The sequence below is a fragment of the Palaemon carinicauda genome, chromosome 33 (assembly GCF_036898095.1).
Source record: "Palaemon carinicauda isolate YSFRI2023 chromosome 33, ASM3689809v2, whole genome shotgun sequence".
Classification (NCBI taxonomy): domain Eukaryota; kingdom Metazoa; phylum Arthropoda; class Malacostraca; order Decapoda; family Palaemonidae; genus Palaemon; species Palaemon carinicauda.
The window spans coordinates 75,317,653-75,328,951 of record NC_090757.1 but is presented as its reverse complement, the minus strand read 5'-3'; the positions used below and the strand labels follow the sequence as shown (position 1 = coordinate 75,328,951).

Below are 11,299 nucleotides of genomic sequence, written 5' to 3'. Positions count from 1 at the left end.
AGGGCTTTTGAAGAACGGCTGCAGAGTAATAGTGTAGAGAAGTATGAAAAATATAGAGAAAAATGTGGAAGTTAAGCGCAAGGTACGTGAGGCAAAGAGGGCAGCTGACCTGAGGTGGGGTCAGGGATTGGGTCATTCATATGAAGAGAATAAGAAGTAGTTTTGGAAAGAAGTGAAGAGAGTAAGGAAGGCTGGCTCAAGAATTGAAGAGACAGTGAAAGATGGAAATGGAGGGTTGTTAAAAGGAGAGGAGGCAAGGAAAAGATGGGCGGAATATTTTGAAAGTTTACTGAATGTTGAGGATAATAGGGAGGCAGATATAATTGCTGTTGCAGGTGTTGAGGTGCCAGTGATGGGAGATGAGAATGAGAGAGAGATTACAATAGATGAAGTGAGGAGAGCACTAGATGAAACCAGAGTAGGAAAAGCGTCTGGTATGGATGGTGTGAGAGCCGAGATGTTGAAGGAAGGGGGTGTGACTGTATTTGAATGGTTGGTGAGATTGTTTAATGTGTGATTTGTGTTGTCAATGGTACCAGTAGATTGGGTTTGTGCATGTATTGTACCACTATATAAGGGTAAGGGAGATGTGCATGAGTGTTGTAATTCAAGAGGTATTAGTTTGTTAAGCGTAGTTGGAAAAGTGTATGGTAGAGTAATGATTAATAGGATTAAGGATAAAACAGAGAATGCAATCTTAGAAATACAGGGTGGTTTTAGAAGAGGTAGGGGTTGTATGAATCAGATTTTTACAGTTAGGCAGATATGCGAGAAATATTTAGCAAAAGGTAAGGAGGTGTATGTTGCGTTTATGGATCTGGAGAAAGCGTATGATAGAGTTGATAGGGAAGCAATGTGGAATGTGATGAGGTTATATGGAGTTGGTGGAAGGTTGTTGCAAGCAGTGAAAAGTTTCTACAAAGGTAGTAAAGCATGTGTTAGGATAGGAAATGAAGTGAGTGATTGGTTTCCGGTGAGATTGGGGCTGAGTCACGAATATGTGATGTCACCATGGTTGTTTAACTTGTATGTTGATGGAGTGGTGAGAGAGGTGAATGCTCGAGTGCTTGGACGAGGATTAAAACTGGTAGGCGAAAATGACCATGAATGGGAGGTAAATCAGTTGTTTACTTGCGGATGATACTGTACTGGTTGCAGACACAGAAGAGAAGCTTGGCCGATTAGAGACAGAATTTGGAAGTGTGTGTGAGAGAAGGAAGTTGAGAGTTAATGTGGGTAAGAGTAAGGTTATGAGATGTACATGAAGGGAAGGTGGTGCAAGGTTGAATGTCATGTTGAATGGAGAGTTACTTGAGGAGGTGGATCAGTTTAAGTACTTGTGGTCTGTTGTTGCAGCAAATGGTGGAGTGGAAGCAGATGTACGTCAGAGAGTGAATGAAGGTTGCAAAGTGTTGGGGGCAGTTAAGGGAGTAGTAAAAAATAGAGGGTTGGGCATGAATGTAAAAAGAGTTCTATATGAGAAAGTGATTGTACCAACTGTGATGTATGGATCGGAGTTGTGGGGAATGAAAGTGACGGAGAGACAGAAATTGAATGTGTTTGAGATGAAGTGTCTAAGGAGTATGGCTGGTGTATCTCGAGTAGATAGGGTTAGGAACGAAGTGGTGAGAGTGAGAACGGGTGTAAGAGATGAGTTAGCTGCTAGAGTGGATATGAATGTGTAGAGATGGTTTGGCCATGTTGAGAGAATGGAAAATGGCTGTCTGCTAAAGAAGGTGATGAATGCAAGAGTTGATGGGAGAAGTACAAGAGGAAGGCCAAGGTTTGGGTGGATGGATAGAGTGAAGGAAGCTCTGGGTGATAGGAGGATAGATGTGAGAGAGGCAAGAGAGCGTGCTAGAAATAGGAATGAATGGCGAGCGATTGTGACGCAGTTCCGGTAGGCCCCGCTGCTGCCTCCGATGCCTTAGATGGCCGCGGAGGTAGCAGCAGTAGGGGATTCAGCATTATGAAGCTTCATCTGTGGTGGATAATGTGGGAGGGTGGGCTGTGGCACCCTAGCAGAACCAGCTGAACTCGGTTGAGTCCCTTGTTAGGCTGGAGGAACGTAGAGAGTAGAGGTCCCCTTTTTTGTTTTGTTTCATTATTGATGTCGGCTACCACCCAAAATTGGGGGAAGTGCTTTGGTATATGTATGTATGTATATATACATGCATTTGTTTGTTCATTAGGATCAGTGATGAAACTTGAACAAAGCCGTGATTATGGTTTTATGTTGAATGTTTAGCAAAAACATGATATAAATTGTCTTTATTTTAATTTATTTTGGATTTTTAAGCATACAACAAAAGCTATCTCATGTACTGATGGTTTTGTAATTCATTCAACTTTGACTTTATTTTTGACCTTGTCTTATCTGGAAGTTATCTTCATGCGTGGAAATGTATGGTATGTTTCTGCTTGTGTAATGTGCAGCTAGGCTGTTTTCAATAATACACTAAAAACTGTTTTCCTGCTAAAATGAGGGTGAATCTTATATTTGATTATGTTATAAACAGCACTGCGAACTGGCCAGTAGCAAAAATAATTGAGAAAGTACCACCATCCAAGCGGACAGTAGCGAAAATAATGCCGGATAACTAATATTTTCGGATTATACAGTAGATTGCCGGATTAGTGATGGTCAACCTGTACCATACTAGTATGCATACAGTAAGTAAAGCAACTCATATACCACAAATAAAATTTCTCTTGATTTACCATGCTCTAAAAAATGCTTTTTCCACTCATACAGTCGGCAATACAGGATACAAAATCCTTACAGCAATAACTTGAGACCATCAATAAAAGCTCAAACTAGAACCACAATTTGGATTCAAACTAATTCTGGGTGCTTAGAATGTTTCACAGATTATTCAATTAGTACCCTAAGTGCATCTATTTCAGTACTATAATTCTACAACCATTGAACATCTTATAAAAACTGCAATAAAAAAAGGAACTGATAGTACCATCCTACAGCTTCTGTTGTTCTTTTCATTTAGAGAATTTCTGTCTTGGAACAATGACAAATGGAATGGGGAACATAGAATATGGGTTTTATAAAAGAAATTAAGCATCAATAGTCTTCATTTAGAGAACTTCTGTCTTGGAATAGTGACAAATTGAATAGGGAATCTACAATATGGGTTTTATAAAAGAAATTAAGCGTCAATAGTCACTTCATGCTTTCAGATGTGCACCACTTCTTACATCAATTCACCCTAGTTCATATAAGCGGTTTTCAAAAGCAAAAACAGCTACTGAATTAAGCCAAATGAATAGACAATAAAATTTATTTTCTGACTTAGAAACATCTGGTTATAACACACAAAACTATAAAGAAAGAACTAAAAAAAATTAACAGCATAAACAAAAATCAACTTGCTACATTTTGGTCAAACAAAAACTGCAAATTGAATACTACGTGCCAAATAGAAACACCAAAAATAAAAGCCAAAGGTAACTCAATGGTGAATCAAACAAATATTCATGAGCATAAAAACAACACACATTTGTTTAGGTATTACCTAACCCTAAAGAAAAATACTCATTTCAGAGAGGAACTAATTAGTCAAACAAAACTTAAACAGGCAACCTTTTAAAAGTAGATATTCCACAAAATTTAACAAGATACACATCAACCTCATCTTGAAGTCAACTAAAATATTGAAAAGTATATCAATTATCTGTTATAATTTACCTTTCAAAATGATGCAATGATTAGCATACTGTACATAAACTAACAGTCATAAAAGAGCAATAAGATATGAAAAAATCCCTTCCTTACCTTTTCTAAGGTTCTCTCATAAGTTCGGACACTCTCAATAAGGGATATAGCAAACGGGTAAAGTTGGTTTGCCTGGTGTGCCTTGTTCACAATGGCCAGTGGAACACGAAAGCCGAGATTCTTCAAGTTGCGCACCTGTAATAAAGAATGAAATTTAGCATAAAATTTTTACCTAATGGTTATCACTTCCCAGTAGTCATGGCCTAGTCTCTTTCAGTTTTATTTTCTTTTATTCTACTTTAATTTGGGGCTGAACTCAGAAGTAAATAAAGTTAGCAATTCCACTGGAGTTATTCAAGAACAAAAACTAAAATACATAAATCATAACTAAAATATGTAAATTGGCACTGCATACATTTAACACTCATGTTCCGATTTATTTTGAAATGAATCAAAATACCAAAGTTATCCAAAGAATTCTTACTCAATATGCTAAATACACAATCTTCATAAATGGTTTGATGTTAGCTCTTTCTTTTACGAGCTCAGGTATAAAGTCAGCACTCTTCATTCTCATATATCCTGTACGCCACTCTTGTATATCTGAAATCACACCAAGACTACGTATCTTTCACCTTCCCCTGAAATTTCCGAGACTAAATGCAGGTATTTGTCCAGGAACTTCCACATTAAGAATTATTCTTACTAACTGTTCCTCATTCCTTCTTTCTACATACTGAAACAATATTGATCTTCAAGTTCTGAGCCTTTTGCAAACTTTTGTACACTTCTCTCCACCAATTTGTAATATAATCTTCCATCCCTCCTCCGATAAATAATCTTCAACATTCTAAAGTTCCATCTAATCCAAATCTCTTCCATTTTCTTTTCTGCTACGCAGAGCTATTCAGACCTTGAGTATTCATTATAAGTCTTTGATTTTTCTACTAAAGTGACAATCTCCTTTAGCTACTTTCTCTCCATTTCAAATGGGATGCTGCCACTCTCATAAAACTCTCGCTGTATACACACATTATATAAATATATAAGCAAATCCATTCATGAGCATTATCAATCAGACTTTAAAACTTTCATAAACATTTAATACCAACACAGATGTTTGTTACTGTGCAAAACTGCAAATTTCTCCTTATTTCTATGTAAATATACCATTGAGATGGGGTAACTTTGTCACCTATATAATGTATATGGAAAAACTGAAGTGGCGTCCATCAATGCAGACACTTCCTGTAGTCAGGTTGATCAATTTGTTAATGAAATTAAGCTTCATAGCCCACTATGGTATTCAGCACTGATAGTGACACACGCCTGTACATACCGGGAAGTTCAAATAATATATCTATACTGTACTGTATTAATTAAAATAAGTCCCACAAAACCCTACAATAACAAAGCACCTCATACAAAATTTACAAACTTGCTAACCTCTTTTGACAATGTTATGATCTCAGGAAGAAAGTTGACTTTCAACTTGTACTCATTTCCCTTTCCTGTTCTTGAACGGTGTATTTCGATGGCAAATATCCTTCCGGATACACCAAGATTTCTCTGTTGAACCTGAAAATAAAAGAGAAACTTAAATTGTTGACAGCTGTGTTTGATAACTGTGGAAATAAGAGATTGTAAAATGCACCCCCATTCTTCTACTTATTTACAGTAGAACCTCGGTATTTGAAAGTCTCAAAGCTCGAAAAAATCAGTTTTCGACCAAGAGTTTTATTGAAAAATACCCCAATTCTCTAACAAATACAGTATTCTGTACTCGACCAGTGTGAGTAAAAGCCCACCAAGCTGAACGCGATCAGTTACGCGTTGGCGGCTGTTTCAAATAAACAAAAACATAGGCTCTGCCTCATTAATCGTCTTACACTGTGCTATATTTTTGTTTGCATTCTCTTTTATTTACAGTGGCACTTAACCACTGATCCAAAGAAAAATAAGAGTGAAAGTGGTAAAGTAAAAATGAAAACAGTGTGAACAACTTTTGAACTGAAAAAGGAAATAATTTCCAAGCACGAAAACTGAATGCTTGTTTTGGATCTTGCTTTCGAATCCTTTATAACAAAGTCAACGATTTTAACAATTTTAAAGAATAAAAACATAAAAAAGGACCCAATGCTGCTAAAGGAGTGACTAACTTGTCAAAGCAAAAGCCTCAGGTACTTGAGGAAGTGGAGAAGTTGTTACCTATTGTATTTTCATAAATGAGAAAGTTACAAGGTGATAGCAATAGAAAGGCATTTATTTGAGAGAAGGTACTAGAAATCAATGTTAAGAGGAGGGAGGGTTCAAACTTTTATTGAAAAAATTTATCTTCATACCATAATAACAATAGGGCTGTACAGTACTGTAAACCATTTCAATGATAATGTTGTCTCATTGCCGTAAGATTTCACAAAAATAGAAAATGCAACAAACATTGGATCAGTTTTTACTAAAAGAAAAACCTGTACCAAGCAAACAGAAAAAGGAAAATACTCAAACCTCAATTACCAAACGTTTTTACAGTAGGGGAATCCCCCCTTGGCAATAACTCCTCCCTTCCTCTCTACACTCCCATCCACTTACGCTGTCGTATCACATCCAAAAAGGGGAGTTTTATTATGCTAAAATTACTTCTAATGTTTTCAATTTTATTGAGAGTTTAATGTGTTATTGTATTTACTATTTGTGTAAAAACTAAATAACAGCATCACCTTTTTATGCTAATATGTCATGCTAATAGACATTCAACTGGGCCTAGGAATGCCTTATTCACATCTACATTATTTGCAATGGGAAATAATGATTTCGTGTTTGAACAAATCAGTATTCAACTATCATTTTGGAATGAATTATGGTCGAATACCGAGATATTACTGCATTATAATTATAATTACGTACTCAATTATATTTTTATCCATTTGATGTATTCAAAACTATAGTATTCAAAACCATTTTAGTATTGGGAAACTTCATCCATATTTCCTTACTAAATAATGATTATCAAATGAGATATAATTAATAACATTATCACACAGTAATCCTTTTGGATCTTCATGGAGGAATATCAATACAGCAAAAATACCTTTAGTACTTATAAAATTTCTGAAACTATAACCTCTCTGTAGGTCAAGTCATTGTTTAATGAGAGCTTCAACGACCTTGTCACCTTCCCTAGCCTGTAATTGTTCAATACCTATTACTATCATTTTACCCTTTATATATCGAGAATATTCCTCCTCCAATGCCTAATTTCCTTTTCAGTGCCAGCATTTCCAGTACCCTATATAAATTTCCCCTGTTATTTCAGTCTTCCCATAAATAATACTGGCTATAGTGCACTACTCAAGCCACACTGATCAGTTCAACCAAGTTCTGGGTTGATTAAAACCCATAAGCAAGGTTAACACTGAAAATGTGGATAAGAAAAATTTAATGCATAGTGGAGTCTCAACCCACCTCCCTCATTCTTATTATTTGCTATAAAGTTGATATTTGTATTTCAGTGAGAATGTAAAGGAGTATACTCCAACATTCATGAATAATGCTCCAAGCCTGATTTTAGTTCAAATTAATAAACAAAACCTACTTGATTGGAAGAAATCTAAAATATACAGAGTTCGGCATTCATAAATACAATAGTGTATAGATTAAATGAATTCAACCTTTTCTATCCCTTAGCAAAAAGTTATCTGTAAACCACTGTTTGAGTAAAAATTCCCTTTCTGCTGAAACTTTTCTGTTACAGGCATTTCTCATTTCTTCCAGTTCTTCTGCTAACACCAAACCAGGTACAATATTAGGCATCCCTTTCCTTTCATTTCCCATATATTCAGTAAGTTCTTTCACTTTACATTTGAACAGAAAAGTACAATATTTCTTCTCAAGATCCTTGCCTACTCTCCTCTCTTTACTCTCCCTTGATTGCACACAATCACATTTCAACTTGTACGTAATTCTTTTCTCTTGCACACCCTAATTTGGATGCTGTAATCATAACAGAAAATTTCCTCCTTGAAATAAAAATTTAATGATATGTGTAAGTTTATACTGTAAATTTCAAGCTTGATTACTTTATAAATAAATATGACAAATTCGAAGATAATTTGTATTTTTCCTAACCATACAAACCTTAGCTATTTACATAGGGTTTACCTTTTGGCGTAGCTGAAATGATGAGCCATTAAAGTTTTAACGAGGGTTTCACTACCCCCGCGCTAGTTAGTGGGGGGTTAGGGGAGTGGTAGCTAGCTACCCCTCTCCCCTCCACACACGGGTGAGCTGCCTCACTTCACTTAGAGGTAGAACTAGTCTCAGGGGACAGGGCTGGCGGGCAAATATGTGTAAATAGCTAAGGTTTGTATGGTTAGGAAAAATACAAATTATCTTTGAATTTGTCATTTGTTCCGTAACCGAAATACAAACCACGCTATTTACATAGGGTGACTTACCCCTTAGGTAGGGTGGAAAGTCCCCAGCCTTACTGGCTTTGGCTTACCCGGGGACTCAGAATCTGAGTCCGCAGCACTTCGAGAAAAAGAGTCCCTGTACCTCACAAGTTTGTTGCTACGCAAGAAACGAGAGGCCTACATAAGTGCGTGTGGAGAGATGAAGTGTGACTCGTCCTAGGAAGTTGACCTGAAGTCCTTTATATGGAATTCCAGGCTAGGACGTCCCCATACCACCTCATCAGGGTATGGGGGACGCGACAGTATTGTACTTAATACTAGGAACACAAGGAAGCATGGTTTACCTACAGAGGTTTGAGGTCAGCTATGCAGAGACCCAGGATGCTGCATTCCCCAAGAGAGGGGAGGATGAAGAAAGAAGTAAGGGCCAGACATACTTTTTCATTCACGCAGACTAAAACTGGGTAACAGTGCCCTCAACCTTCTGCTACCTGTGCATTAAGGAGCCTGAGGTTAGACCAGCTGCTGTGCAGCCACCACAGGGCCGACAGAAAAGGTATCGAGGCTCCTGTGGGTCAGGTCCTGCAGGTAGTGGGCTGTGAAGGTCGTCTGACGCTTCCACACCACTCCAGCTTGTAGAACCTGCGTCACAGAGAAGTTTCTCTTGAAGGCCAGGGATGTGGCGATGATCCTGACATCATGTGCCCTAGGGCGACGTGACGGAGGAGGGTCTGGATTCAAGGCGTGATGGATGGTCCGTCAAATCCAGGCAGAGATAGTGTTCTTGGTGACCCTCCTCTTCGTCCTACCAGTGCTCACAAACAGGGCTTGCACGCGGGGACGGGCTGCAGCTGTTCTCTTCAGATAAAGTCTCAGACTTCTCACTGGGCAGAGTAGCAGATGATCTGGGTCATCTGTTACAGAGCGGAGACTCACAACCCTGAAGGAGTCGAACCGTGGGTCCGGAACTCCAGGCATCTGAGACTTGGCAACAAACTCAGGGACGAACTTGAACGTTACCTACCCCCATCCCCTTGAATGGGCGACGTCGTATGAGAGACCATGAAGTTCACTGACTCACTTGGCCGAAGCCAGAGCGAGCAGGAAAACCGTCTTCCAAGTCAGGTGTTGGTCAGAGGCCTGGCGTAATGGTTCGAATGGAGGTCTCTTCAGAGCCCTGAGGACCCGAACCACGTTCCAAGGAGGCGGTCTCACTTCCGACTGAGGGCAGGTAAGCTCGTAGCTACGTATGAGTAGGGAAAGTTCCAGCGAGGAGGAAATGTCAATTCCTTTCAGCCTGAAGGCAAGGCTTAAGGCTGAGCGATAGCCTTTCACCGCCGAGACCGAGAGGCGCATTTCCTCCCGCACATAAACGAGGAACTCCGCTATTGCTGGAATAGAGGCATCGAGGGGAGAGATACCCCTCCCACGACACCAACCACAGAAGACTCTCCACTTCGCCTGGTACACACCTGAGGATGACTTTCGCAGGTGTCGAGACATCCTTTCTGCAACTTGTTGCGAAAAGCCTCTCTCAGAGAGGAGACGCTGGATAGTCTCCAGGCGTGAAGCCAAAGCGACGCTACGGCTTTGTGGAAGATGTTGCAGTGTGGTTGTCTGAGTAGCTCGTGTCGTGGGGGAAGCTCTCTCGGGGGTTGCGTCAGGAGCTGCAGAAGGTCCGGGAACCACTCTGCATGATGCCATAGCGGAGCTATTAAGGTCATCGACAGGTTGACCGATAGTCTGGTCTTGTTGAGCACCCTTCTCATCAGACAGAACGGTGGGAAGGCGTAGACGTCGATGTTGTCCCACCGTTGTTGGAAGGCATCTTGCCAGAGTGCCTTGAGGTCCGGGACTGGGGAGCAGTACAGCGGCAGCTTGAAATTCAAGGCTGTCGTGAACAAGTCCACCGTCGGGGAACCCAGCAAAGTCAGGACTTTGTTGGCTACCTGAGGATCCAAAGACCACTCGGTACTTACTATCTGCGAAGCTCTGCTCAGATTGTCGGCGCGCACATTCCTTTTCCCAGGAATGAAGCGAGCTGATAGACGTATCGAGTGGACTTTGGTACATCTTAGTATCTCTACTGCAAGATGGGATAGCTGTTGTGAAAAGGTACCTCCCTGCTTGTTGATATAAGCCACTACCGTGGTGTTGTCGCTCCTCACCACCACAGAGTGGCCCGCCAGGGTCTGTTGGAACTGTTGAAAAGCCAGAGAAACGACCTTCAGCTCTAGCAGGTTGATGTGGAGGTACTTTTCTGATTCTGACCATAGGCCTGAGGCCCTCTGGTTCAGAACGTGGGCCCCCCACCCTTCTTTTGACGCATCCGAAAACAGCATCAAATCCGGGGGAAGGACGAGAAGAACCACTCCCTTTCGTCGGCCAGCCACCACTGCAGCTCAGTCTGTTCCGCAGGTCCTATTGAGACCAGGAAGTCCGGGCAATCGTTGCCTTGATCCCACCGGGACTTGAGCCGCCACTGCAGAGATCTCATCCTGAGGCAGCCGTTGGGAACTAGACGGGACAGGGAGGCTAGGTGACCTAACAGACGTAACCACGATTGGGCTGGAAAGTCTTCTCGACTGAGGAAAGGCTTTGCAAACATCCTCAGCCTTGCTATCCTGTTGTCTGATGGAAAGGCTCTGTGGAGATCGGTGTCTAATATCATGCCTAGATATACCAGTCGCTGTGTTGGGAGCAGAGAGGACTTCTCGAGATTTACCATGATCCCTAGATCTTGGCAAATTCCCAGAAGCCTGTCTCGGTGTTGAAGAAGGGTCGACTCCGAGTCTGCCAGGATCAGCCAGTCGTCCAGATAACGAAGGAGACGGATGCCGTTCCTGTGCGCCCACGAAGATATCAGCGTGAACACTCTGGTGAACACCTGAGGTGCTGTGGAGAGACCGAAACACAGCACCTTGAACTGGTAGATCTTGTTGTCTAGGCTGAAACGTAGGTACTTATTGGAAGACGGATGGACTGGGATCTGGAAGTACGCGTCCTTCAGATCCAGTGTGCACATGAAGTCTTGCGGTCTCACTGCAAGTCTGACCGTGTCTGCTGTCTCCATGCTGAACGAAGTTTGCTTGACAAACTTGTTCAGGGCTGAGAGGTCGATGACGGGTCTTCAGCCTCCAGACGCCTTCTTTACAAG

General features: G+C 40.9%; 1 protein-coding gene across 2 annotated transcripts in view; it reads right to left on the bottom strand.

Annotated features, from left to right (window-relative positions):
- LOC137625988 (dynein heavy chain, cytoplasmic-like) overlaps positions 1-11,299 on the bottom strand; it is a 770,344-nt gene that overhangs the window by 483,301 nt on the left and 275,744 nt on the right. For both annotated transcript variants that reach the window (XM_068357067.1, XM_068357068.1), the window contains exons 14-15: positions 5,177-5,308; positions 3,791-3,925 (exon numbers count right to left, since the gene is read on the bottom strand). In XM_068357067.1, the coding sequence (XP_068213168.1) occupies positions 3,791-3,925; positions 5,177-5,308 (267 nt within the window). The remainder of the gene's footprint in view (positions 1-3,790; positions 3,926-5,176; positions 5,309-11,299) is intronic.